Consider the following 27,830-nt stretch of genomic DNA (forward strand, 5'->3'; position numbering starts at 1 on the left):
CCACAGTTTGACAGTCAGTCTGTGTCTGTTGAAGTACAGCCTGTCTCTACAGGGGTACATCACCTTTTCAACAGATATTCTGGATTTCAGATCATAAAGCACCAATCTAATAAACTTGCAGGAAATCTTAGTAATGACAAAATCAGTCCCTCTAAAGTACACAAGATGAACAAAATGGTTTAAACCAGTTTTTGGCTTGCACTGTGGCTCTTGAGCTGTTAACATTTGCTCCACACGGAGGTTTCAGACACGGTGAACTTTTCCCTCCAGCACAGCTGAAGCCATTCTACAAATACCCTCTCACCCACTGGCTCAGCAGTAGCACCCTTCCCCTCCAGCAGAAAGGTCCTGGGATGCAATCCCACCCACAGGCTGCCCTATAAAAGGCCTAGCTAGAAAACTATGCTTGCATTTTTGACTGGATCTTCCTTCAACTGTCTGGCAATGCCTGTGGATTTCAGCGGAACCTGGAACCTTGTCAGCAATGACAACTTCGAAGGTTATATGGTGGCCTTAGGTAGGTGAAAATACCTGCTTCTGTCCTTCCTCCCTTCTCGCTTAAGGGTCTTGTTGAATTTTAAGGACTGCCCTTCATTTCACCCTATTTAAGGTATAGAATGCCTTTAAGAGAGCCTTGTTAATTCTTTCATTGCCTTTCCTCTGACAAAGGATGAGAAAAGGCATTCAACTCTTATGGGTAAGTAGGGGGTAAAGACTGAAACCAAGTTTGGGTGTCTCTGTGGGGGAAGCCAACTGTCTCCAGGAGGATTCTGTCTGAAAGTCCTGGAAATGCTGCGTAGGAATTGTACAACAACTGGATAAACTGGTTTTTAAAGAGTAAAAAGTACAAGAGGACAGCTTTGTGTAACATGCAACTTTAAACAAAACAAAAGGTTCCAATAAAACAACAAAATGCTGTGTAGCAGTAGGGTCAAACTGCTGTAAGAAATGCTTCTGGTAGTAATAAAGGTTAATTCCTGGCTGCCAGAATGGCCGGTGATAAATACAACTCTGATGTTTTTGCCTTCTGTCCAAGGTATTGACTTTGCAACACGCAAAATAGCAAAAATGCTGAAGCCTCAGAAAGTGATCAAACAGGATGGTGATTCATTCCATGTCCATACCACTAGCTCATTCAGAGATTATTTGCTTGAATTCAAAGTTGGAGAAGAGTTTGAGGAAGATAATAAAGGCTTGGATAACAGAAAATGCAAGGTAAGAAGGAATATATGAGGCTGGGGCAAAATTAAGATGCCGTGATCCATCCAGATACTTGAGCTGAAATTGTTTCAAGAATATTTGTAGTGCAAGACAGCAGTAGGAGCCTGAGTTACAGAGGAGTGTCACTTTCACTCAGGGGTAATATCTAGATCCTCTTTTATCCAGGAAAATGCACATTTTCTGCAAGTATCTTGCAGAACTGAGACAGACATGCAGAAACACCTTTTTGTTCTCTGTTCTATAGAGTCTTGTTACCTGGGAAAATGACAAACTCGTCTGTGTCCAGACTGGTGAGAAGAAGAACAGGGGCTGGACTCACTGGCTCGAAGGGGATGACCTCCACCTGGTATTGACTTCAGATTTCTACTAATTATATCTCTGTATGGTGAAAATTAGATTTATAATGTGGTCATGGTGTGCATCTTCTAGCTCTGTAGGATGTGTAAAGGATGGTACCTTGGGAGGGAGCACATTCTGCTTTGAAACAGCTTCATTGTTTCACTGTCACATGTAGTTAAATTTGAATGTTAAGTGTAAGTTATTAGCATGGCTAGGGTGGTGGTAAAGGATCTGTGTTCAATTTTGGAAGCAGTTCCTTTGATTGCTATCGATATCTATACTCTTGGGTTTTCTGTTTGTTTGGTTTTGGTTTTTTTTTGGTAGGAGCTTCGTTGTGAGAATCAAGTCTGTAGACAGGTCTTCAAGAGAGCTTGAGTCTGTGTGATGTGCTGGGTCCTGCCTGCAGGGACAGCTCTGAGCAGGAGCCTCGTGTCCAGTGAGGGCTCTACGGACAAGAACTCACTCCTGTACCTATTAACCTGAATGGTCTGAAGTTTCTGGCTCAGGAAATAAGTCTTCTGTTGCCAGTGTTAAAGATCTGATTTTTGCTAATAAATGCCTCAAACTAATCCTAAGTACCTTGTTTTTGAATATGTTTTTGGAGGAAAAAAAGAAACCAACCCAAAATATAAGTGATGAGCCTGGGTCTCTAGGTAATCAAAAGTCAATTAAAAGGAGAAAACCTCCCAATTCTAAGAGGCAAACAAAACAGGGGGGATGGGGTGCTGATAGAGAAGGGAAGATAAATAATGAAGCCAACAACAAAAGGTATGGATTTATTTTTTAAAATGCTTCTCTTTAAGGTGTAGACTACTGCTTTACCTGCTTGTCTTTCACGCTGTAGTGTGAGGTGCCATATTGTGCCAGAGCTGCTTTGTTCTCAAAAATAATTAAGTTGAGCTCACCAGAGGAAACAAACCTGTGGTCAAATCCCAGAACCGTGAAGATGGGTCTGAGTGATCCACGAAGATTCCAGTCTGCAAAATAATTGAACTCTGTAAGCATATATACAGAGGGAAAATAGTGCTGCTTTAGCACAGCTTTGTTTGCATACAACTGCTAATTAGATTAAATGTTTTTCTTTATGACTGTGTGCAGTATTGCATAGAAAAGTTTTTCTTGTGTGAACACGTTAGTTGTCTGATAAACAAGGTAGTTACAAATTAAATGAGTTGCTGCATATTCTTCCTTGCATATTCTTGAAAAACTGTAGCTTAAGCTTAGTAACTTAATTACTTCATATGAAAAAAATAGTCCCTGACATTTTGAAACATGTAGCACCACTTTTCTGATACTTCTTATCCGTTCAAAATGCTTACAGCTACCGTCAGATTCAGACAAAAATCTGTTGAAGCATGGAGGGATCTTGGTTAGATGGACGCTCTCCCCTACCTACTAGACTGGTGTAAATTTAAGCTGGTTTCCAAAATAAAAAGAAAAGGACTAATAGCCTTTACACAGTTAGGGAAATGTGGGGCCCAGCAGTAAAATGCCTGGTGTTTATGCTGTGGATCCTGACAGCGTCTTCCTTCTGGAACTGAGTGGTTTCGTTCGCTTGAAAAGAAAAATGCTGTTAGGGGGTTATGTTAGTAGAAATCACTACAGCAGCCCCGCTCACATCCGTTACAAAATGCAGCATCAGGCAGAGTTTTCTGCGCCACCGGATGGCGCCTCTGCAGCGTGCTGCTCCTTCAGGGAGCCGGGCAGGTTCTCAGCGCCGAGGGCTCAGGGGTTAAACACCAGATACTCTCAAACGGCTTCCAAGCTGCGCTCTCCAGCAAAACCGCTGGGAGAGGCAATACAGAAAGGCAGTAATGACCTTGAAGGACGAGAACAGAACTCCCCAGAGAAGCACTTGAAGGGCTTTATTCAAAGGTGTTTCAGACCACTTCAATTATCTTTAAAAAAAAAATCCCAAGGAGATAAACACAAAATGAAGTGTAATCTAAAAATCAAAGGTAACAATGCACCTCTATTCTATAAAAAGACTGGCAATATATATTATGATCCAAGTATTGGTTTCCTTTCTGAGCACTCTGGTTAAGCCATCAAAATATTTTGTTCAAAAAAAATTTAGATCAATAAAGTACATTAAAGATGTATGTGAAAACATAAGGCCAGGTAGCCTGCCTCCTCTCTGCATTTAAAAAATGGATCAATTCTACTGCTATATAATTATTTGCAGAGTGTATGAAAACAGGTCCTAATAGCTGATATGGATCAGTTTAGTTCCATCTTAAGAACATCCAGCTTTCACAGGATTCTTTCCCTTGCTGACTCAAATCACACTGCCCCATGCAGGGCTCGTTGTTCTGGTCATATTATCAGTGACTGTTTATCCTGGGCTAAAAACTTGCTGATGCAACCCTCAATTCGTTTATCCTTTGCCAAAAGAACAACTTTAAAATATCCTTTTCTCTTTCATCTACGTGAATTATAACTCAAAGAAGATGAGGTGGGGGTGAGCCTCCTATGTACTTACATATAATCTGGCTGTTTTTTTCTCTGGCTGAGTTTCCCTTCGAGTGTGAGGGAAAATATTAATATCTTCCAGAAATATAGTATTTTGTGGTATAATGAGGGAATTAGGCGCTGAAAGGTTTGTAATGAGGAAAAAGAAATACTTCATGTTCAAACTACTTAGAAAAGGCCGAGACCAAGCGCTCACTGGGGCCTTGGCATCTTGTTTTTCCCTTGGTATGTTACTCAGCTCGCAATAATTAGATTTAGAGCCTGTGAATTCTCAATCACCCGTCACTGAGCAGGGGTTAATATTCATGGGCCCATTCGAGAGGGAAGGCTTCAGCAGCCGGACCCTCCCTGGGGTCGCGGCGCCCCTGAGCGCCAGCTGTCCCCGTTCCGGGCCTTGTTCCGGGCCCTGCTCCCGTTCCCGCCTCCCCGGGCCCCTCACGAACCGCGGCCCCTCACGAGCCCCGGGCCCCGCCCAGGCCCCGCCCCTCCCGCCCCTTGGTCCGCTGCCATTGGCCGGCGAGGCGCGCGCGCGGCCCCGGCGTGCTCCGCCCCCGCGGGGGTCACGTGATCCCCAAGATGGCCGCCGCCGCCCTGTTGTTTTGATGAATAATCTCTGCGCGGGGCAGCGGCCGCGGGCGGGCGGGGGCCGGGGTCGGGAGCTCTGAGGGGCGCGGGGGCACCGGGAGGGCAGCTTCCCCTCGGCCGCGGCGGCAGCTGAGGCGCGGGTGGGCGGTGGGGAGCGGGCCGGGGGCGGCGGTGCTGCCGGCGGGCGAGGCGCGGCGCGGTCGCCCCGGAGATGCCCTTGTGAGGCGGCCCGGGGGGCAGCGGCGGCAGGAGAGCGCTGCCTCGGAGCGGCCCCGCGGCGGGGCGGAGGAACGCGCCCCTCCTCCGGGCACCATTAAGAGGAAGGCGATGGAGGAGCTGAGCGCGGACGAGGTGAGTGCGCGGGGCCGGGGCCTGAGGGGGCGGGTGGGCCCGCGGGGAGGGGGCGCCGGGCTGTGCTGGGCCCGGCTCGGGCCCGAGGGTGGGCAAGGAACCGTCCTGAAGAGCTCTGCTTTCGCCCCGTGTCTGTGCTCGGTGTTTTTCCCCTTCCTCCTGTCCCCGAGCTGTCCCTGACCCGCGACCCCCCGGCTCGGCCACGGGGTTGGGTTGCTGCTCTCCTGGTTAATTGTTTATTCTCTGCTTCCATCTGCTAGGTAGCCTTTGTCTGCACCGTGTTCCCTCTCTGTGTCGATTCTAGGCGTTTACGTGTTCTTTGTGTGTGATTTTAAACACCCAACCTTTTAACACAGTAAAACACTCGAAATTTTGCTTCCTTAGACTCTTTGCTAAGAAGCAAAATGGGTGTGTTCATGGTCTTATATTTAGTATCATTTCTTCTTGAAGAAGCTTGAATCAGGCTTGTCAATTTTCCACTGTTTCCTTTGATTTTTCTTTATTTATTCAAGCTCTTCATCTTTCACTGAAGAATTCTAGTGTTATGCTGTAGTTGGCAAACATCTATAATGTATATATTCTATTCACATAGAATAAGGTGAACTATTCCTTGTTTCTTTCTTTTAATGGATGCTGCTTCCCTTGTTTTTTAATATAGAATAAGGTCTTAAGCTTTGCCCATATATTAGAGGATTTTCAAATTAATTATTTGGGTTATTATATTAGGATCCAGGGAGTTTCCCACTGAACCTGTGTAATCCTGAAATCAAAATGTATTGTACTGGACCTGCTGCAATACAGGCCCAGTGCTGTACTTATATTCCAGGGAGGATTAAAAGAAGTTATTTTTATTCTGCCCATATCTTATAGTGGCATTGTAGGGCAGGGTGGCTGCTGTTGTCACTCAGATTTGTATTCCAAAAAGTTGGGATGTTTTTGATGATGCTGTCTGTCACGATTCAGCAATCCTGCTGTGTTGCATCATGGTCTAGGAGAAAATGCTTTGTGCTGTTTACTTGATGAAGGTCCTCATACTCTGTGGAAGCACTGAGAAAAGGAGAGCAGTTCCGTGCTGGGAGGAGTGGGATGGGACACTGGCGGTGTAAGTCTGCTGTGAGAAGGGATCTCCACTTTTACAGGTGTACTTCATGAGTGCTTTGTTTACATGCAGCCCTTCTCCTTGTTAAACTGCCCTGATCCTGAGCTGTTTTATGATTAATTTCAGGATTATTTAACCTATGTAGGCTTGTTTGTGTCACTGCCTCAGCACATTACTGACATCATCAAAACCACTGCATCATGGATCTGAGGCTGCAGGAAAGGAGTTCTCCAGCGAGGACTCATCCACCTTTTTTGGCCAAATGTTTGTCAAGTGACTTTTCCACGTCCTTCTTGTCCAGTTCAGCAAGGACTAAACCAAATGGTCTTTTAGGTGATTGCTTGTGACAATCTTGTATCATTTTAATGGAGTCACTGTGTCACTTCTTGTTATTAATAGATTGCTCACTGAAAAGTCAGAGCCAAGTTGATTTTAATTTTCCTCCACATCTCCACTTTGCAGTTACTTGGCATGGTGGGCCTGGATGAGACTATATTGAAAAATAACCTTCTGAAATTTACATTATGTGACTTCTTCAGATTCGGACTTTTTTTCAGGCGATGACTGAAGGTGAAAAAATACTTAACGGAAATTTAATTGCAAGGCTCTTACAGATAAGGTTATCTTCTGTTATCAAGCCATAATTAAATATAACACTAACGGGCTGCAGCTTAAAAAGAGGAGATACACAATTGATCATTTGTATATGTTAGTTTCAAGAAGTTATTTTCCAGCTAAATGTGGCATAAAGTGGGAAAGAATGATGTGAGTTTGTCATCTTCCAACATGTACGTGATTTTTGAGTAGCATTTTCTGAGGACATGACCACTGTGACCAGAAAAATGAAGCATTTTTTAAACCAGTTTAACATGCTCTAACAAATACAAGAAAAATAAAGCTATCAATTCAAATTACCCTTTATTGTACAAATTTGGAACTCTTCTACATTATGGTTGAATAGGGAGTTTCTTTACAGTCTAACTAAGCAGTTGCTACGCTAGCAGATACTGATACTTTTTTTTTTTTTTGACTGGGAATGTGTGGGTCTGAGGGACTAGTCTTCCTGGTTGTATCTTTATTACCTGGTGCCACATTGAATTACCAGTCAATCATCTTTAGCAGGGTGCTCTTTTTACATTTTTTGTTGTGGTGCATGCAGCTAACAGCTTTTAAGAAGTCCATTTAGATCAAAAACGTATTTGTGAAAACTGCTATTTATAGGTGTAATGTGTCCAGCAAAAACTGTACTATACTGTACTAGTTAAAAAGCAATGTGCTTTTCCCATTCAGCCAATTAGGGTTTTTTTAATTAGGCTTTTAAACGGTGTGTTCTGGAGCTGTGCTCTGCAGGGAAGATGGTCTGTGGAGCAAGCAATGCCCATGTAATAGTTCGGACAGAAAACCTTGTCACTATTAGGTAACATAATGACACATTACAGCTTTGTCGTGTGTCACCGGCTCAGATCTGAAATCAAGGGTTGGGGATTATTCAAATGCCCCAAACTTCCCTAAAACATTATTTGAGACCCCCAGCTTTGTGCTGCTGGGTGGTAATTTGGGGAGTCATTCAGTCTGGAATGGGAACAGGTTATTGGAGGGAACTCCCACGCTTCTGAGGAGGGATTTGTGTGCAGGGGTCTCAACTGTCCCTTGTCTTGTGCAAACAAACTGTGTCTTCTGAGTCCCCAGCTGTGGCCATCTCCCCTCCTCTCCCTGCTGTTCAGCCTGAAGATACAGGGAATAAACTGGAGAGAATGTGTCCACCAATTTTATGCCATCTTTTCAAACTTGGCCTGTACTTGGCCTTTTTAGCATAGTATTTCTCCTCTTTTGTCTCTTACTTAAAACTTCCTAGTCTTCAGATCAAATTCAGATTCCTGTAATAATTTTATATAAACCTGGAGGAATATGACAGCTTGAGGTATTCAAGAACCAGATCTGGTCCTTCAACATGTGCTCCGTGTACCCTCAGTTGTGAAAGCTGAAGCTGTCAGTGGTAAAAATACTCAGTTTGTTTATATTTTAACATTACTTTGTTCAGCAGTGAGGAAGGCGATTGTAATTTACCCATCATCCTTAAAGAGGCAGGGAAAAATATTGTATTAGTTTTTATTGCAATCTCTTTGCTCAAAGCAGCCCAGTGTCTGAGCAGATTTCTTGTTCTAGGCCCTTTTCAGAGTATTTTGCAGGGCAGGTTGCAGTCTGGGGGACTGGTCCCTAAGAAAGGCGGGTGCTTGATGGACTGAGAGTGACAAATACAAGGCAGAAGATTTGTCTGGGTGTCCTCCTGTTTCAGCAGTGCTGACTGCAGGTGGATTTGCTGTAGCTTGGGCATGGATCTTGCCTAGCGAGGGAAGGGAAGGAATGCCAAGTGCCACTAGTGTCCTCAGTTATCTGCCTGACACTGTGAGAGGATGAAGGGGGGACCTTGTTTGAGTAATCAATTGGACTATACTTGTGAATTAAGTAATAAATGTATTGGTTATCATCTCTGCCTTTTTCTCCTCACATATCTCCTTCCTTACATCTGATTTCAAGCTAGCTAGCAAGCATTAATGTGAACAGTTATGGAAGAGTTCCATATCACATTAATTGTATAAAAAGCAAGAAAAAGAAAGCATCTTTCTCCTTCAGACACTGGTGCATATATGGAGTGTTTGTGTGTGCATTTGTTGTTTGTGAGCTGTGAACACTTATTTTGGATTCAGATATGGGGACATTTAGCTGACATTTTCTCAGTTATACCTTTGAGGGCTGAGGTAGTTCTGGAGTTTTTTCAGATAAGCACTTAGATGAAAAACTGAAAAATTGAAATGTGAGGTACAAATGAAGAAGGGGGAGACCCTAATATGTATTACTTTTACTTAAAGGCAAAGCTGAACAATTTATTGTTGCATTAAGGTCCCCTATTTTGCTTGACAAGGAGGAAGGATTAGAGATTCTATTCATAGCTATTTTTTTGAGTCTTAAAAAAAATTTAGCTGCCTTCCATGTTTGTGTGGTGACACCTGTCGTGGAGGGAGATGTAGTTCCAGACACTGTTTTCCCACAGTTTTTGAAGTCTGATTTAATTTGATCTGTTCTTCTTCCTGTTGGAGTAGGTTTCACAGGCCATTAAATGATACAGCAATGTAGTGTAGACACTGACTTGACGCAAATCTTTTGTTCACTCCTTCAGTTGCCTGGCAGTTCTTTAGGACTATGAGCAGAAATGAAAACTTTTTAAGTTGTGTGCAATGCTTGAGTGTCATAATACAAAGAGAATAACAGGAATTGCTGATTTTTGCAGGGAGCTGACATCCTCGGATGCGCTTTTATTTTGGGCCTATTTCAAGCCAAAGATGTAAGCTTTGGGCACAGATCCTGTGAGGCAGCCTGTGATAATAAATAATTTATTTTCTGATTTTTGTTTGTGTGAAGCTTAAAGCATATAAATCTAGTTTCATATTTCTCATGTATAGTATTAGTGTTGTGTGATCACATACCAGTTTTAATAAGCAGATTAGTAACAGTTTTCTGTTATTAGTAGTTGGGTTTTGAAGGCAGATGCTTCTCTGTCTTAAAAGGAACATGCAAAAAACCTGTTTTTAAAATTCTTTGTGATGGAATGCCTCTAGGTGATAAGAGGATGTTTTTTACTCTGTCTTTACTTGTCAAGGTGCTTCTGTCCAGCACACAGGATGCATATTTTTGGTGTTGCAGTTCTGTTTTGGATTAATTTGGACAGTGTTGGTCTTGAATAATTTTCAACTGGACCTTCTTTAGCGTGGGTGTGTTGGTATCATGTGGTGTGAAGTTAAAGCAAAGGTCACATTCATGTTGTCCCTTTTATCACATCAACGTGGTTTGTCAAATGCCAAAGTAAATGGGGAGGAGTATTGCAGGTTTTGAAACTGCTGAGCAGTAAACGTTAAACTGGTCTTGCACAACCCCTCGAGGGACAAACACAGCGTTCCCAGTGCAAATGGTTTTCCAAGGCAGCAAACACGTGCTTAAAGTTTGAACACGGAGGGTACTGTGGGCTGTAACACAGAACAGTGGAAGGGCAGCCAGCCCAGCTCCACTGAGCAGGCTTTAGGTAAGGCTGCAGTGTTTGCCTTGGCAGGAGGCAGGGGGGTTCAGTGGGCTCCTCTCCCTGACAGAGGGGCTCACTGGGCTCCTTTCTCTGACAGAGGGGCTCACTGGGCTCCTCTCTCTGACAGGGGGGTTCAGTGGGCTCCTCTCCCTGACAGAGGGGCTCACTGGGCTCCTCTCCCTGACAGGGGGGCTCACTGGGCTCCTCTCCCTGACAGAGGGGCTCACTGGGCTCCTTTCTCTGACAGAGGGGCTCACTGGGCTCCTCTCTCTGACAGAGGGGCTCACTGGGCTCCTTTCTCTGACAGAGGGGCTCACTGGGCTCCTTTCTCTGACAGAGGGGCTCACTGGGCTCCTCTCTCTGACAGGGGGGCTCACTGGGCTCCTCTCTCTGACAGAGGGGCTCACTGGGCTCCTCTCTCTGACAGGGGGGCTCACTGGGCTCCTCTCTCTGACAGAGGGGCTCACTGGGCTCCTCTCTCTGACAGGGGGGCTCACTGGGCTCCTCTCCCTGGCAGGGGGGTTCACTGGGCTCCTCTCTCTGACAGAGGGGCTCACTGGGCTCCTCTCTCTGACAGGGGGGCTCACTGGGCTCCTCTCCCTGGCAGGGGGGTTCACTGGGCTCCTCTCTCTGACAGGGGGGCTCACTGGGCTCCTCTCTCTGACAGAGGGGCTCACTGGGCTCCTCTCTCTGACAGAGGGGCTCACTGGGCTCCTCTCTCTGACAGAGGGGCTCACTGGGCTCCTCTCTCTGACAGAGGGGCTCACTGGGCTCCTCTCTCTGACAGAGGGGCTCACTGGGCTCCTCTCTCTGACAGAGGGGCTCACTGGGCTCCTCTCTCTGACAGAGGGGTTCAGTGGGCTCCTCTCTCTGACAGAGGGGCTCACTGGGCTCCTCTCTCTGACAGAGGGGCTCACTGGGCTCCTCTCTCTGACAGGGGGGCTCACTGGGCTCCTCTCTCTGACAGGGGGGCTCACTGGGCTCCTCTCCCTGGCAGGGGGGTTCACTGGGCTCCTCTCTCTGACAGAGGGGCTCACTGGGCTCCTCTCTCTGACAGAGGGGCTCACTGGGCTCCTCTCTCTGACAGGGGGGCTCACTGGGCTCCTCTCCCTGGCAGGGGGGTTCACTAGGCTCCTCTCCCTGGCAGGGGGGTTCACTGGGCTCCTCTCTCTGACAGAGGGGTTCACTGGGCTCCTCTCTCTGACAGAGGGGCTCACTGGGCTCCTCTCTCTGACAGAGGGGCTCACTGGGCTCCTCTCTCTGACAGAGGGGCTCACTGGGCTCCTCTCTCTGACAGAGGGGCTCACTGGGCTCCTCTCTCTGACAGGGGGGCTCACTGGGCTCCTCTCCCTGGCAGGGGGGCTCACTGGGCTCCTCTCCCTGGCAGGGGGGTTCACTGGGCTCCTCTCTCTGACAGAGGGGTTCACTCGCTCCTCTCCTGGCAGCGGTTCACTCGCTCCTCTCCCTGCAGATCCGGCGGAGGCGCCTGGCGCGGCTGGCAGGAGGCTCCTCGTCCCAGCCCACCACCCCGCTGACGTCCCCGCAGAGAGAGACCCCGCCGGGGCCGCCGGGCGCAGCCCCAGCGCCGGGGCCCTCGCACAGCCTGGGCCTCAATGTGCACAGCATGACCCCAGCTACCTCTCCCATCGGGGCATCAGGTAGGCTGGCAGCTCCTGGGTGCTCATCGTGTGTCTGTGCACCTTCCTTACTCAGCTCCTCACTGTGCAACCTGCGCTGCTGCTGCTCCTGCTCTTACTGAAAGTCATTTTCAGAAACAAACGTTGCAAAATGGTGAAGGAAGGTACTTTTTGGTTTAATCTCCCAAGTAATAAATGGTTTTCCATTTATTTCATTTACAGTTGTTTTCCAGGTGTGTGTAAACTCATGACATTTATAATATGGGTTTCCAAAGCTTAAAAAAGTTCATAATAAAGTTATTATTACACAATATTGTGGAAAAGATGTGTCAAGGAGACAGGAAAATCCCTTTCAAGTCTTGCAACACAGTCTCTATTGATTGGTTTCTAGGTACATTCTAGCAATCAGTGTCAAGTTAATTTTTGATCTTTGGTTGCAAGCAATCAGCAGAAGTAAAAATAGCAAGCTGTGACTGGACATTGTCAGTGTAAGAATAAAGTATTTGCTTTCTGCTTTGTATTACCTTACCAGCCAATTTCACTATTTACTGGAGGGAATACAAGCAGGATATTTACAAATTGTATTAATTTCAGAAGATGCAACAAATAACTGATCTGTTAAAATCATACAAATGCAGCAAGCAGGGGAAGTTGGGAGGGTTGCTCTATAGAGAGAGGAAGACAAAATTCAAGTATTTAACGTGACAGAAATTAATTTTGATTTCAAATTATCTGACTTAGAAATCAGAATAAATTGATGTGTTTTCCAGTATTGTGATCTTTATCTGAAGACTGAAATTGTTTTGTATGTTGTGTTACAAAGCTTAGAGGTTCTCAAAACCATCCCAAAACAAATGTCAAGATGGTTGTAACCAGGTTTCCAATATGATTTCTAACAGTCTAATAAAAATAACATTTTTCCAATGGTCTTTGATGAGCTTGCAGAATTCATTAACATTTACCTATTTGCTTCTTGAATTTTCTGATTTTCCCTTTGGCAATTAGAGTATTTTACAAGCTTAAATCTTGTAGTTTAATTACAGTGCTGTTCAGAAATACCTAGAAGTGACTCCTGCCTGCTTGTTTTGTATCCTTACATCCAGAGCAGGACAGAGAAAATCTATCAAAAGCATTTCCTGAGATAAACTCATTGCAGATGGAATTTAACACTCTGTATTGTCATGATTAAAGGCAGCAACCCAGAGGTGGAGGTGACTTCTTTTTCTTAGGAACGGTGCAGAGTTCACTCACTGTGTTCCCTCAGCCTGTGGGTACATGACTGGTTTAATCCATCTGAGGTCTGACTCTTGCTGAAAGGAGCAGTTGTTCCTCTGCTGTCTGTGGCAGCTGTGTGCTGAGGGAGATCGTGGGCTTAATACAAGTGAAAACTAACCCAGGAAAAGTAAATGTTTCATTTCCAAACAGAAGAGGTCCTGATCCATGCTAGGGCACAACTGGATAAACAATACTGGCAGCAGAGCAGGAGGTGTGGAAGTGTGTACATGGAGGTAGAAGTGCTCAGATATTGGCAGATTTATTGAGGTTTATTAAGATCTGAAGTGCTCAGACAGTGAGGACTGTGGAGATTTCTGTTTTGAGAATTCCCCAGGACAGTACCTGACTGTACTGACTGGATTGGCTGATGACCCAAAGCAGGAGTTTCTAGTGTTTGCTTCCTACAGTGCCATTTGTGCAGCTGTTTAATAATATGTTACTTTTTCACATCAGGGTAAGAGCTTTGGTTAAACTGGGGAATGGATCAGGAAAAAAATATAACACATAACAGTTTATCTTGTGTGTTTATGTAGCATAAATGAAGACTCAGCTAATGCTGTGGGGTTTGCAGCAGTTCCTTTCAGCAGCAGACCGAAGTGACTGCAGAGGATTTTAATTCATTTGGACACACAGAGAGCAGCTCCAGCAGAATAGTGTCCTTGTAAGCATCCATTGTTCTAAGGAGTTGCCTGTCATGGTGAGATCAGACATAGGAATCAATTTCTTGGAAAATATCATTATTTTGTATGTATTTTGAAAAAACCTTAGAAAACCTAAGACCAGTGTTATCAGTGACAACTGGAACTTTAGGTGTCAGGTATTGTGTACCTGATCTAACAAAGCAGAGCTGCAAGTAAATTCTGGAAGATCTGTATGAAAAGATGGCAGGTTGAGGAGGGCTGTTAATAAATGCTGCAGCATCACTGTTAAAGTACATTTTCCTGGCTATAAGAGTAACACCCCAAGGGAATGCAGAACAATGCAGTCCTTTGCCCTGGTGGGCCCTGTTTGCTCTGGTCTCTTTTGTCCATTGACTTAGCTAGATTTTCTTTGGGAAGAGGGAGGAGGAGAGATGAGGAACTCAAGGAATATTTGTTGCCCCTTTATAATTGCCGATATAACTCCATTGTAATAGCTCAGTGTTAAGTCCTGTTCTGATAGGACAGTCTTTAAAGGGACTCTGACAATGTCTTAAGGTAGTGGGCACAGCAACCTTGTAATAGATCAGTTTTTATAGGAGTGAATCTCTGAGCACTTCATGGATGCAAGTTTATCTTTGTTTAATGCAGGTAAGCATTCCTATGTTGCTGCTTCAAGGGAAGGTAGAAAAAGTGATTGTCTGTAGTCAAATGTGGTTATTAACTTTTATTTGGTAATGCAGTGCTAAGAATGGTTAAGAGCTGGATTGAAAAGCAGTATTTCCTCTCCTTTTCCATCCAAATAATGCAGTGCCTTCTCACTGCTGTAGCAGTAATCTTGGTGGTGCCTTTTCTTTAGGAGTAGCCCACCGAAGCCAGAGCAGCGAAGGAGTGAGTTCCCTCAGCAGTTCTCCATCAAACAGCCTTGAAACCCAATCTCAGTCCCTCTCTCGGTCTCAGAGCATGGACATTGATAGTGTCTCCTGTGAGAAAAGGTAAAAAATGCAGCTTGAAACAGCTGGCAAATATGGCACAATGCTGGTGTTCGAAGCTCTTACAGGACAAGGCTCTGCCCTCCCCCCTCCCAGCTGTGTTAATGCAGTAGGGTTAATGCTTAAAAATCATACACTCTTTAGACCACTGTAATGCTTTTTCTAGCCTGGTTTTAATGGGAATTCCTGACCTAAAGTGGTAAAAGACAATACATTATCTTAGACATTAACAGATAAGCATGTCTGGTGGGGATAATTCGACTACTCTATTTAAAAGAAGAAGGTTGTGGGATGTGATAGCTGTGTAGTTTGTATTGCCTGCTGAAGAAATTCAGAACTCTAATGTAATATGAGAAACATTTATCAACCAATGATTTTAATTGCTGTTTGTGCAGTGCTTTCTCTGCTGCATCTGCTTAAGGGGACACTCTTTCAGTCAGCATCTTACAGAGGACTCTCTGCAGCTTTCTACAAGTTAACGGGTGTTTTCTCTTATTTCCACTTGCAGTATGTCCCAGGTAGATGTGGATTCAGGAATTGAGAACATGGAGGTTGATGAGAATGATCGCAGAGAGAAGCGGAGTCTGACAGACAAGGTGAGCCTTGGCTTTTTCTGCCCTGTCACTAATAAGGTCAGTTGGTCAAGCCTGGCCTGAAGCCACAGGAGTAGTGCTGCTGCAGGATCCTCAGGCATCCTGAGCCTCCCTGGGTGCTGCACAGCCTGCATGGGGACACTCCTCCACTCAGGGCCAGGGGCAGCAGGGAAAGGAGATCAAACCTTATCAGTTAAGCTGAAGCCTCTCAACTGAAGATCTGTATCTGATTGTACATTGACTAATACAAGTGCAAATCAGGTGTTGATTGTTTTGTTCCCCCCAGGAACCTCTGTCAGGGTCAGAAGTGTCAGAGGAACAAGCTCTACAGCTGGTCTGTAAGATCTTCAGAGTCTCTTGGAAGGACAGAGACAGAGACGTTATTTTCCTGAATTCACTCTCTGCCCAGTTCAAGCAGAACCCAAAGGAAGGTGGGTTCCTGAGCAAGAGACACTGGCCTCTTCAGTTTATTTTTTCAGAAATGTTTTGGTGAATTAAAGAATTGTCTTGCATCATAGTAGACATCTAACAGTTAATTTGATAAGCCAAAATTTCCTGATTGTTTTATGTAATAGACTATATATTCCATGTCAGCTGTAAGATACACCAAAACAACTGTTATTTGTGTGTGGGGTATATGCATGTTTTGTTTTCCTTTCTTTGACACAACTTGCCCAGCTCAACAGCAGGGTGGGAAAATACGAGTGGAACACACAAGACGAGTTTAATAAATGACTATAGGAACATTAGGTCCTCTATGATCTTCCGTGTTTTCCATAAAGGCTGTATTTTTTGTGTAGCTATAATTTCAGAACTTAGGTTAATATAGACAGTAATAATTGCAGATGGGTCAGTGCATTGTTTTTGCCAAAAGCAGTGCTCAATTCACAGAAGTCTGTTTCTATCCTTTTTTTCTCTGCTAATATTTACACCTGACTCCTGTGTAGATGAAGACTGAGGTGAGGATATTGATTCTTTTCTGCTTAACAGTGTTTTCAGATTTTAAGGACTTGATTGGGCAGATTTTGATGGAAGTGCTGATGATGTCCACCCAGGCAAGGGATGAGAACCCCTTTGCCAGCCTGACAGCCACCTCCCAGCCCATTGCTGCAGCTGCCCGCTCTCCTGACAGAAGCCTGATGTTAAATATGGGCTCCAACCCTGGAAGCAGCCCCATGTTCTGTAATGTGGGCTCCTTTGGTTCCAGCTCGTTGTCCAGGTGACTTCTGATTGTAACTGAATGCTGATTTCACTCGAATACTGATTGGTAGACTAGAAGAGAGAAAAGGGCATAGAAGTGTCCCAAGAACAATAAATAGAATGGTTTTTTAAAGCTTTTCAGTCTTTTTCATGTGAGTGTCCCTGCATTTCACCCTTTTTGATTACACTGCCATGGCTAGGAATGTATTTGATAGATTCAAGCCCTGTAACTGTTTTCTGCTGAGAAGTGTCCCTAACTTGCATCACGAAGGCCATGGTTTTTAAAAGTATGTAGATTGTGACTTAGTTTTGCTGAACAACAGTAGAAAAGAATAATGTGTGTGAGCTGCAAAAATATTGCTGAAGAGTCATCAGAAGGGCAAGAACTTCTCTTGCTCATTTTATCTTTTTCACCCTTTTTCTGCATATCCTAAATTGTTGCTTTTTTTTTTCTTTTTCCCCCTGTAACTGGTTTAGTCTCTATGGGACTAGTCCAGCTCCTCCTACCAATTTCACAAGCTATGTACCAATGACTGGTTCATCTCTTACCCCACCAGCCAGTTCAGTTGCCACCCCAGCAGTGCCTCCCATTTCTGTCAGCTCTCAGCTGCCAGCAGCCAGCCCCTCGTGGACACAGCCTTGCTCTCCGCGGTACCGCCCCTACACCGTGGCCCATTCCGGAGGCTCTGCTGCTGCTGCTGCCACCCCGCGCTCCTTGAGCATTTCCATCCCATCTAGCTCTCCAAGTCCTCCAGCCATGGCTGCTGGCCCTGCAGCCATGCCAGTCATCACATCCAGACACAGGCCCACAGCCATGGGCCCACCTTTGTTTACTGCTTCACCCGGTGCCTTGCGCAGGCGTCCTTCCTTACAGAGCAGGATTCCTCCTAGGTATTGCACAAGAGCAGTGTGTTTGGTGTGTGCTCTGCAGGGCGTGGCATCAGCCTGCACTGTGGAAGAACTTATGTTTGTGCTGAGCTCACCCTACTCACCCCGAGTTGATTTCTGCGTTTGGGTTTGTGCTAATACCTTGACTTGCTAACCAGGTGTCTTTGACCTGCTTGTGTGCATTCGAGGTGTGATGTAATTACTTTAAAGGTAGCAGGATGGTTTTAATTTCTTCCTCTTGGTAGATCCATTCCAGTTAAACTATAAGCTTTCTTCTAGTTCAGTTGCTGCTGTTGGATGGTAAGCCACATAAAACTCCTGCTCCAAAATCAGTTTTCTCAGTAGAGCCTTAGTTAATTTGTTGAATGCTGGTACTTGCTGGACTGGGTTGGATTTGATTCCCTGGTGCATAGATTTAAATTTCAGATCAACATGTTTCAGAATGCCAGGCTAAGTACCGCTGCTTTTCCTCTCTTGGCTGTTCCTAGAATCCCTTGTTCCTGCAGGAGGGAGAAACAAATACACATGGTTTTGAGACCACAGCTTTAAAGTCATTAGCTTAGAAATGTACTATTTATTATTCAGTCATGTCTAAACATCCACTTTAGACATAATTTTTATTTGGTCTCAAAAGTTTTTTCAGTTTCCAGGTTGTAAATGTGTGGTGTTTATGATACCAGAATAACTCGTAGTAGTGTAACAAAGCATGTTAGTATGGTCCTGGTTTTACTAGCATGGAGTTGCCTGTTGTCTGCACGTTTAGAGAAGGTGAATTTTGACAGACCTAAAAAGAAAAGCTACCATTTACTTTTTCTTCTGGCTTAAAAAATCTGATGGCCTTCTCCATTTTTGTTGTGGTAGTTTATACGACAACCCTTTCTCCCTCCTCCTTCTTGCTGTTTCTGATGTGTCTGAGGACAGTAGTGATGAAGAAAATGAAGATGATGATTTTTCTTGTGTCCAGTTTGGGTCCAGGTATTGAAGAAAGAGAATGTAACCTGCATGTTTGATTGTTTAGGAACTAACAGCCTGTGTAGTGTCAAGTGATCTTTAAAGTAATTTGGGGAGCAACTGAAGCCGAGGATGTGACTTGGCTGGCTGGTTAAGTTGTTGTGTAAACATGTGTAATGAGTGCAGTTAGTCAGCTCTCCTTTGGAGGCATGACTAAGGGAAATGCTCATCATACAGTCTTCTAGGCCTAAGGAATGTGGCTCTGAGGTGTCTGAGCGGGCCTTCTCTTGGGCTCTATGAGTAGAAGGAACAGCATTCGCCCACGGCTGTAATTTTAAATCCCTGGTGCATCATGTGCGTGTTTTCCTATGAAAAACTGGAAAATGAGGGCAAGGGTTAACATGCACCTTCCAAGTACCATCCCCTCTTTTCTACTTCAGTCTGATTTCAAGAGAATGAACTTGATAATACAGCTGCAGGAGGGCTTTGTGTATGTGGAATTTAGGATTATTGTCCCCACTGTTTTGTTTAGTTTTTATCCTGTTGGTGACTCAATCCAAATGTTGAAGCTTTGGAAGGGATTTCTGCTGTGCTTCTGAGGTTTTAGTGTGTTTGTTGTGTCCTGGCATTTTGCAGACAGCAGTAAGTTGTTAGAACATAAACACAGTGGCTGTACAACTATGCAACAACTGGCATGCTGAAAACACCAAGGCATTCAATGTGTGTGAAGGATGGATGAGCTTTGTGTTAAAATAGTTGGAGTTATTGCTGCAGCGAAATCTTTAGCAGAATGTCTGTGGAACTAGTAGGTTTTCATATAAATTTATGTTCTTAAAAGAGTATTTTTTAAGCTGGAGGTGAGAATTCAAGAGGTTTAAAAAAGACACCATGAAAAAAACCCCACGTGCATGGTTTTGTGGTTACTGAGCACTATTTCAAAAGAGCTGTGTTTTACATGGGTTAGTTTTAATTGAATAACTGAAAACATCTCTCTGCAAACAGAGATTGCTGCTATTAGAATGTTCTGTTTCTTAAGCATCTGGTAGCTCAGCATGTGAACAGTAATAGCCTTTCCTGGATTTATTGGTCGGACCATAAAGTTTGCACAATAGATTTGTATGGCTCAATTACAGAAATGCAAATTATTTTACAGTTTAAAGGAAATTCCAGTTCTGACAGTTTGTAGTTGAAAAAAAAAATTTAAAAGCTGCATTTAAGGAAACCAGTTCTCTTATTTTCCAGTTTAAGATCTGGGGCTTATAAATTGGTCTTCATTCCAATCTATCCTGACTGTACACAGACTTTTCTTTGAGAATTGCAGCAGACCATCCAAGTAATTGCTGGTTTTTAGATTTCATTTACATAAAGTGAATATATCATGTCTCTAGTCTGTTCTGTGAAATGAGGATATTATTTTTAATTGGCTTTGTCAAGCTGTTATGTGGAGAAGAATTTTTTTGAGATAACAAGTCTGAGATTGAGAGTTGTGGGTCTCTTCTCACTTTTGTATTCAATTTCTCTCATCTCAAGGATGGTTTTGGTTTTGTGGGTTTAGGCATTGTGTTTACAATATCAGTGTTTTCTTTTCCCCGCTGAGGCTGTGCCACTTAATGAAATGATGTTTTTTACTGAACTGCTGTGAACCGAGTTGAAATTAAATGGTCTTGAATGAGGGAGTGTCAAAGGCAGCAGCAGCTTGGATGTATTGCCTCTCTTTTATTGATTCTTCTTCCTTAGGGCACTGGAAGTGGTTGTGTCTGCCCTGTCAGCCCAGGTCTCTTCTCAGCAGTGGGAGGCTCCTGCCTCCTGTGGTTTGGTGGTGTTAACAGGATTTTGACATTTTTGCCTTTCTGAGTGGTGGCATTGAAGGGCTGTGGTGTCCTAAGTGTCAGGTGCCACTCAAAGGCTGTTTGTTTTCTTTGCTGCATTGTGAGCCCAGGATTTAGTGATTCCCATCAGAGTTGTGCACTTTGTGACTGCCTTTCAGGCACTTATTTAATAAGGCATTTACACCTCTGAACTTCCAGGGCTAGATGAGCTGTTACGTGGAGGGTTCTCCACAGATCCCAGGAGTGACCTGAATTATCACAGAAATTTCCCAAACCACTGAGCCATGTGTGTGATGGGATGGAGTGTTCAGGAATTGTTTGACTGTGCCCAAGTGAAGAACTCTACTGAACGCTTTGTTTCTGCTTTTTGTGTGTTTTAAAGTGTGGGAGGCTCTGGCAGCTCGAGTGTTTCCGATTCCTGCAGTGACCACTTCACCATTGAAAACTGTAAGGAGACAGAGATGCTGAACTACCTCATTGAGTGTTTTGACAGGGTTGGAATAGAGGAGAGAAAAGCACCAAAGGTATGTTTCAGATGAGTGAGGTTGTGTCAGTGCTGTCACAAACACTCCTCTGACTCATTAGTGGGGAAAGGTGGTGGGAATAATATTCTTGATGGCTTTGTTGTGGAAATAGATTTATTGAATTTATCGGGGCCCTTCGACTCTTGTTAATTCATCAAATTTGAGTGATGCATATATTTTATATCTCTTAAATAAGCACTCTTAGGATCATCCTTCCCCTTTCGATCTACTACATTTTATCCAAGTTTATTCCACGTAAAACATTTTTGTGAGACCAGCTCCCTGTCAGTGTTCTGTATTCTACCCCAAGCTTTTGCTTCTGGGGAAAAAACCAACCAACCAACACTATTTATATAGAACTGGAAGGTTTTAACTGGACTAGTTTTAATCTTAGTGTGCATATTACATTTATACTGCACAAATAAATTTGTGTTCTTTCCTGTGTGTTCTGTATTTTATTTCTGATTCGTATTAAAATAAAGTTTTTTTTATCAGATGTGTAGCCAGCCAACAGTTAGCCAGTTACTGAGCAACATCAGATCCCAGTGCATTTCACACGCTGCTTTGGTGCTACAGGGATCCTTAACACAACCAAGGTAAATCCAGCTGATGTTCATCATGAGAGTTACTGCCCCAGGGTCCTTTTGTCCTTCTGAGGATTAGATAAGAAAACTAAAATCAATTGTTGGAGCAGGAGAATTATGTGCCAGAGGAATAGTTTGTTGCTTTTCAAGTGATGAGTTGCTGGGGAGTGGTTTGGGTGCTTTCTAACTGCATTTGGGAAAAATCAGCCTGGGTGATGTGAACAGTTGAAATGGGGGATCAGGAACTGAGAACAAAAGACACCCTTCTTTCAAAATGCTAGGAAGCAGTTAAAAGTGATGTTAAAAGTAATGTCTGCATTAATTCAGAAAATACTGATGTTATGTTCTTTTTTAATCTGGAAAAACCCATGTAAAAAAAAAATGTTCCTTCACCAATTGAGCTTAACAAAGGGGTTTTTTTATTAGAGGGGGTAGAAGGAGCAGCCAGTTACTACAGAGAAGCTGTTGTTTTCTTCCAGCCTCGTTAACCAAAGTGTGATGTTGGCAGCAGCATCTGTTAGAGAATAACCTTTCCCCAAGTAACTTGAGCAGACAAGATTAGTTACTTCTGAAAGGAATAGGTGGATCCAGACATTGCTAATGTGCTTGCAGACACATCCTTGCATGGGACTGCTCTGACGTTTTTGTGAATACTACTGCAGATAATCAGTAGATTTTTTTTTTTTAAATACAAATTAAGGTCATTGCAGCAGCAATCTCTGCTGGTGCCATATATGCTGTGTAGGAATCTCCCGTTTGGCTTCATTCAAGAATTGGTGAGAACAACTTACCAGGATGAAGAGGTGTTCAAACAGGTAAGGCATAGGTCAAAAATAGCTGTAGCACATGGTTTTAAAATTTGCAGTATCCAAGAGAGTGGATTTCCAGACATTTACTCAGTCAGTGTCGTGTAGTCCTCTACCCATTACCTCTAGGACTAGCAGCCTGTTTAAGCAATTGGAGTTTGGTTTTGTTCTTTTTTTAACTCATTTAGCATTTTGTGAAAAAGGCTGACTTTCTGTATTTCCTGGTTCTCAGTATTAAAAGTGTATTTGCTAATAAGCAGCAGCACTAACGTAGGAGTGGACTACTTGGAATGTACAAGCATATATTCCAAGACTGATGTTGGTTTTCATTCTTTTCTACGAAATTCCTAGAAATGTACATGTTAAAACAGCAATCTTCAGTAATCTTGCTTAGATTAATGGTGTGTTCCATCTTGCAATCTTTACTCTTCTTTGCATCTTTAATAATTTGTATGTAAGGTGCTAAGAGCACTTTACAAATCCTAGTCCAGTAATTCTTCATGTTTACAGAGAAACATGAGATGGTCTGTTCTGTGTGTCAGAGTAGCTCACTGAGATGAAAAATAATTAAGATACAAAACTAGCAAACTTCTAGCCTGCATGGTGTAAAGCAGATCAGTGAGTTTGTAGTTGGCTCTCATTAGCACTCCCATAGGATGGTGTGATTTGGCTCTAAGGGGGCCTTTGAAATGGCATTTGACCCTTCCAGTTTTGCAAAGAATGACATTTAGATAATTTTTATGTGTAGTGCAAGTAACTGTTTATACTTTATGTTTTCTGTTTCTGTTTATTGGAGGTTCATGTAGTTGAAAGTACATTTAAGACTGACAAAAAGCAGTTGTAAAAGTATTAGAGGCCCTGTCCTGGAGAAGAGAAGCTATTCCTGGAGCTGAAGCACATGGCCATCTGTATCGTGCTTTCCTGGAATGTTTTAATAGCATTTCTTTGTCTCTTCACAGGAGCAACACAATATACTGTAAATTCAGTGGGACTCCTGTTGTTGTTGTTGCAAAATTACTGTGGGTTTATTTTGTGAGGGTGTAGTTGTCAGAACAGTGTGATTGGGACTTACTAAATGGGTATAATTACTTCTGATTAATAAGTTCCTGTCAAGTCACTTCCTCTTTCCTAACAACCCTTGACTGCTGCTTATTATCTTTACCAACTTACACATCATGTGAAATTAGAGCTGTATTATTGCCCCAAGTGTACAGACAAATAAATTATTCCCCATTTGGGCAGTAGGTTGTTGGACACCTGTACAGAACCCGTGCTCTCATTTGTGTCTACAACACAGAGAACTTGCTTGCAGAGAAGATGCAGGGAGCTCCATGGATCAGCACCCCATTGCTTAGACTACAGCAAACAAGTTGGGTTTTAGCTTTGAATACTCTCTAAAGCCTTCAGGCTTAACTGATACAAATTAAAAAAACCCAAACGTAGGTTTTGTTTTGTGTAAGTTGCACTATTTGAAGAATAAGCAGGCATTTAGTGCTTTGTATGGCAATAGAGTAATTTGATGCTTCCTGTTCTTCAGTAAAGTAATTTACTTGTGTTTTTACAGATCTTTATTCCCATCTTACAAGGCCTGGCTGTGGCTTCCAAAGAGTGCTCCCTCGATAGTGACAATTTTAAATATCCCCTTATGGTAAGGACTGTCCATTTCTTTATGTTCACTGTAGTGCAGTTGAGGACTGAGGACATGTAACACAGGACAAGTGGGACAGCCAGCAGTATCTTTGTGTTTCCAGAAATCTCAGTTTTGACTGCTTGCTTCTTTCTGTGCTGCAGTTGAAAGTGAGCTGGAGATCTTGGATAGGATTTGTTGTTCCTGGGTTCTGTGTTCATTTGACGTTTTTCCACTCTGATTCAGAAGACAAAGGCCTTGGTGTATGGATTAAACAATTGCTCTATTTATTATTGTCACTGCTTTTAACAGGGCAGGTCAGGGGTCCAGCACAGGCATTGTCATGTTCTGAGCAAACAATTTGCACAGTTAATCTTTGAAATAAGTGCAATAATTTGTTATCCTGTGAGATATGTTGGCTCTTTTGAGACAGCTTGGAGCAGAATGTAAAAGCTGAAATGGGAGCAGGGTGTGCTTTAGTTCTCTTTGGACATCTTCACTGTGATTGTGAAGCTTTTCCACTGATCAAGTGAGAATGGTTCTGCTCTTTCAGCAGTCTCTCACAGTAAGCTTGTTTTTATAGACAAGTTACTTAAGAATTACTCAAACCAGTAATTTTTACTGGGATTTCTTTATAGGCACTATGTGAACTTTGTGAAATCAAGTTTGGGAAAACACACCCCATGTGCAGTTTGGTGAGTGTCTCCAGTTTGAATTTTTTCTAATTAAAAGAACCATTTCACTTATTTTGGTGGTATTATACAATTTCTGTTGATAATGCTCTCCAGAACTCTAAGCAAGAGCTACTGGAGCCTCTCATGCAAAACAATAGTTTAAATTAAGCTGGTAGAGGGAGTCCTTTACCCTGAGAATTTATTAAAACTGGACCAAGCACGAGTTGCTTGGGTAGCTGGAATACTGAGGAGGTAGTTCCATTTTGCCATGAGCATGACTGAGTGTTGGAGGTTGCAGGGTGTGTGGCAGACACTGGAAGGTGACAAAGCAGGATGGCTGACACGGCAGCTTTGAAGAACTTGCTGTTTCTCCTTTTGTTAGGTTGTCTCTTTGCCCTTGTGGTTGCCTAAATCTTTAAGCCCAGGTGCAGGAAGAGAACTGCAAAGACTTTCCTACCTTGGAGCCTTCTTCAGTCTGTCTGTCTTTGCTGAAGATGATGTAAGTGTCACAGAAGGATGTTGACATGGTGGGGTTCTTTTGTTGAGAGGGGTTTTTTAGTTCCCCAGAACATTTCAATACATTTGCCAATATTCATCTTACTTTCAGAACAAAGTAGTTGAGAAGTACTTCTCAGGGCCTGCCATTACTCTTGAGAACACCCGGGTTGTTAGCCAGTCTTTGCAACATTACCTGGAATTAGCAAGGGTAAGTATTCTCATTCCTTAAAAAAACCCCATAATGTATGGGTTTTTTTGGTCTTGCCATAGATGAAGAATATAATCTAAAAAAATTAGCTTCTGTCTTAAACCACAGACCTTTCAGGACATGGCTGAAATAAACTGGGGGAAAAATGAGAGTGCTAGGAATATTTCTCTAAGGCTGTATGCCAATTCAGAAAATATCAGATCAGTTAGTCAGGAGTTACAGATCATGTTAAAGGTTGAGTAAGTACATACAGTGTTAGTAGTGTGTTGCACTACTTTTGTATTTACATCTTTGGTTTAACTAATGTCATGATTAACATATGCATATAAGGGTGGTGATAAGACTCTAACAGAAGTTTTACTGAGTTTTGTATAATGTAAAAATAGAGACAGACAGCAAGCAGGACTGTGATGCTGAGAGGTGTTTGTTTGCAATTGCAGCAAGAGCTGTTCAAGATCCTGCACAGTATCCTGCTGAACGGGGACACCCGGGAGGCAGCTCTCAGCTACATGGCAGCTGTGGTCAATGCCAACATGAAAAAGGCCCAAATGCAGGTAAATAAAGGGAAATGCTCTTCTTGTGATTCATCCAGCCACAAATAGCACTAGATGGCTCATGCAGTGGTGGTCTGGAATGGAGGACAAAAGAATTTTGAGTGCCTGCTCCCACAGGCAAGAAGCCCTGTCTTCTTTGTTTCAATACATTTTCCATTTCTGAAATTAATCTGTTTTACCTCTTCTAACAGTTTATTTCCTCTCTTAGAACTGAGATGTCACTTCATTAGCAGGGCTTCTGTAGTACATGTTCAAAGCTCTGTACTTGCCCTGCCCCATTTCTGAGGGCATTGTTCCAATTGCCTGTGTTTACCACAGTGCTCTCCCAGCTGGTAGAGTGCTGGGTTTGTGTGCTGTCTGTAAAAGGAGCAGCACAGATACAGAATGGCCTGGCTCCAGTGAAAGCACAGGGATGGCATTTTGGCATTGTGCATCCCCCTGTGCTTCTCAGCTCTCATCCTCAGCCTTTTGCTTTCTCACCCCACAGACAGACGATCGTTTGGTGTCCACAGATGGCTTCATGCTCAACTTCCTCTGGGTACTGCAGCAGCTGAGTACGAAGATAAAGCTGGAAACAGTTGATCCCATGTACATATTCCATCCCAGGTGTCGAATCGAGCTTCCCACAGATGAGACAAGAGTGAAAGCAACAATGGAGGAGGTTGCAGCCTGGATTGCTGAACTTTGTTAGTACCCTTACTGAGATATGTTAAGCATTACTGTGCCTTCTGAAATGGGGGTACATGGAAGTACTTGATTTCAGCAAAGAATTCCCTTTACCCAAACCCCTTTTCTTGATGCTGTCTGCTTTTCCTCGTTTTAAAGAAAGTTGAATTTGAGGTCTCACCCTAGATAGGGCAGTTAATTTTTTAATTTATTCTCCTGTACTGTTTTTTGTTTTTCAGACAGGGATCCGTCTCTGTTTTCTGAGCCGAAATTCCCAACGGAATGTTTCTTCCTCACCCTGCACGCCCACCACCTGTCCATCCTGCCCAGCTGCCGTCGGTACATCCGCAGACTGCGGGCCATCAGGGAGCTCAACAGGTGGGCACTGGGCTGGGGCTGGCTCAGGGTGCTCCCAGCAGGGCAGGAGTCTGATAAACTGCAGGCAATGACACTAACAATCGAGGTGAAACTGCTGCTGAGTGCAGACCCCCTCAGCTTCCTGGAACTCTGCTGCTTTTGGCCCTTGGGGATTTTTGGGTGTGTTGAGGGACTGTGGCTTGAGTCAGGAATTCACAGAATGGTGAGATGGAGGTTATTGGTTACACAAGGCAGCTCAAGTTGGTGAGAAGACCATTCTGTTTAAAAGATAACTCCCTTCAGAACATTTCAGGATTCATGACACTACTAAACTGTTCATTATAACTAATCTGTGGAGTGGTTGCCAGGGTGTGGGCATCAGTGCTTCAGGCTCTCTGGCAGAGCTGGAGGAGTGTGTGTCAGGTTCCGTGTCTGATAATCAGGTCACTGTGCAGGTGACTTGTGATTTCAGAAGCAAGACATTGTCAGTTGTTCCTGAGCTGTTTTGAACATCCCAGAAGATATTTAGCTTTTTCCCCTAAACTTCTGAGACAGGAGAATTTGTCATACTCTCAGGACAGGGGGAAAGAAGCCTTCAGCAGTGAACTCTTAATATTGTTCTCTACATGTAATTCAGCATATGGTTTACTGTTTTAAAAATGATAAATACATTATGGTGTTAACATGAAGATACTCCTGTTTTCCATTTCTCTTGGCATAAACTCAAATACACTTTTACAGTTGCTGTACCTTGAAGAATACTCTGTTAAAATTAGAACAGATTTTTGTATCATCAGTATTTTCCATTGTTTATAATTGCACTCATTGCAATTTGGTAACTGTTCCTTGGCAGTAATGCCATGAGTTCATTACAGGATTTTTGGACTGCATTTGAAATGATTTCATTTTTAAAGCATATGCAGGCCAAGAACCTGGGAAGCAGCAGAGATCAGAGCAGGAAGAGTCAGTATATGTTAAAGGAAAAACTATTTTCCTATAAACAGCCTGTGGATTACTTGTAAAAAAGCCATATGTTGGCTTGAAAAAGGAATTGCTGCTTTTTCCTTATTTAGAATTGTTTCACAGGAGTTGCTGATGCAGCAGTCCCCATCCAAGGGTGCAGAGGGAAGAGCTCTTGGCTTTCCTGACAGCAGTAGGAGCTCAGGCTTCAGCCTTCTCCATGAATT

The 27,830-nt window shown here is 43.5% G+C and overlaps 2 protein-coding genes across 7 annotated transcripts in view; both read left to right on the top strand.

Annotated features, from left to right (window-relative positions):
* Window positions 1-359: 359 nt before the first annotated feature.
* RBP7 (retinol binding protein 7) lies at window positions 360-2,135 on the top strand. The gene is made up of 4 exons (XM_009095521.4): window positions 360-517; window positions 1,037-1,215; window positions 1,466-1,567; window positions 1,885-2,135. Exons 1-4 carry the CDS (start codon window positions 403-405, stop codon window positions 1,933-1,935), a joined length of 447 nt encoding a protein of 148 aa, XP_009093769.2. The 5' UTR covers window positions 360-402; the 3' UTR covers window positions 1,936-2,135.
* Window positions 2,136-4,770: 2,635 nt separating this feature from the next.
* The window catches only part of UBE4B (ubiquitination factor E4B), a 33,481-nt gene continuing 10,421 nt past the window's right edge, over window positions 4,771-27,830 (top strand). The window contains exons 1-18 of one of the 6 annotated variants that reach the window (XM_050982329.1): window positions 4,776-4,968; window positions 11,614-11,800; window positions 14,552-14,687; window positions 15,193-15,280; window positions 15,564-15,708; window positions 16,268-16,496; window positions 16,955-17,368; window positions 18,227-18,340; window positions 20,528-20,669; window positions 21,165-21,265; window positions 21,954-22,068; window positions 23,624-23,707; window positions 24,325-24,381; window positions 24,743-24,859; window positions 24,968-25,066; window positions 25,507-25,620; window positions 26,108-26,306; window positions 26,526-26,664. In XM_050982329.1, the coding sequence (XP_050838286.1) occupies window positions 4,945-4,968; window positions 11,614-11,800; window positions 14,552-14,687; window positions 15,193-15,280; window positions 15,564-15,708; window positions 16,268-16,496; window positions 16,955-17,368; window positions 18,227-18,340; window positions 20,528-20,669; window positions 21,165-21,265; window positions 21,954-22,068; window positions 23,624-23,707; window positions 24,325-24,381; window positions 24,743-24,859; window positions 24,968-25,066; window positions 25,507-25,620; window positions 26,108-26,306; window positions 26,526-26,664 (2,504 nt within the window). In that variant the 5' untranslated portion in view covers window positions 4,776-4,944. Of the gene's footprint in view, window positions 4,969-10,030; window positions 10,146-11,613; window positions 11,801-13,587; window positions 13,716-14,551; window positions 14,688-15,192; window positions 15,281-15,563; window positions 15,709-16,267; window positions 16,497-16,954; window positions 17,369-18,226; window positions 18,341-20,527; window positions 20,670-21,164; window positions 21,266-21,953; window positions 22,069-23,623; window positions 23,708-24,324; window positions 24,382-24,742; window positions 24,860-24,967; window positions 25,067-25,506; window positions 25,621-26,107; window positions 26,307-26,525; window positions 26,665-27,830 lie in introns of those variants that run through there. The other 5 variants (XM_050982328.1, XM_009095519.4, XM_050982326.1 and 2 more) reach the window with 5 other exon arrangements.

Source organism: Serinus canaria, chromosome 21, assembly GCF_022539315.1.
Source record: "Serinus canaria isolate serCan28SL12 chromosome 21, serCan2020, whole genome shotgun sequence".
NCBI lineage: Eukaryota > Metazoa > Chordata > Aves > Passeriformes > Fringillidae > Serinus > Serinus canaria.

Excerpts from the sequence above, each read along its gene's own strand:
- RBP7 (XM_009095521.4), top strand. The coding sequence starts at position 403 with ATGCTTGCATTTTTGACTGGATCTTCCTTCAACTGTCTGGCAATGCCT. Across the intron at positions 518-1,036 it reads AGGTTATATGGTGGCCTTAG|GTATTGACTTTGCAACACGC; the intron begins GTAGGTGAAAAT and ends CTTCTGTCCAAG. Across the intron at positions 1,216-1,465 it reads TGGATAACAGAAAATGCAAG|AGTCTTGTTACCTGGGAAAA; the intron begins GTAAGAAGGAAT and ends TCTGTTCTATAG.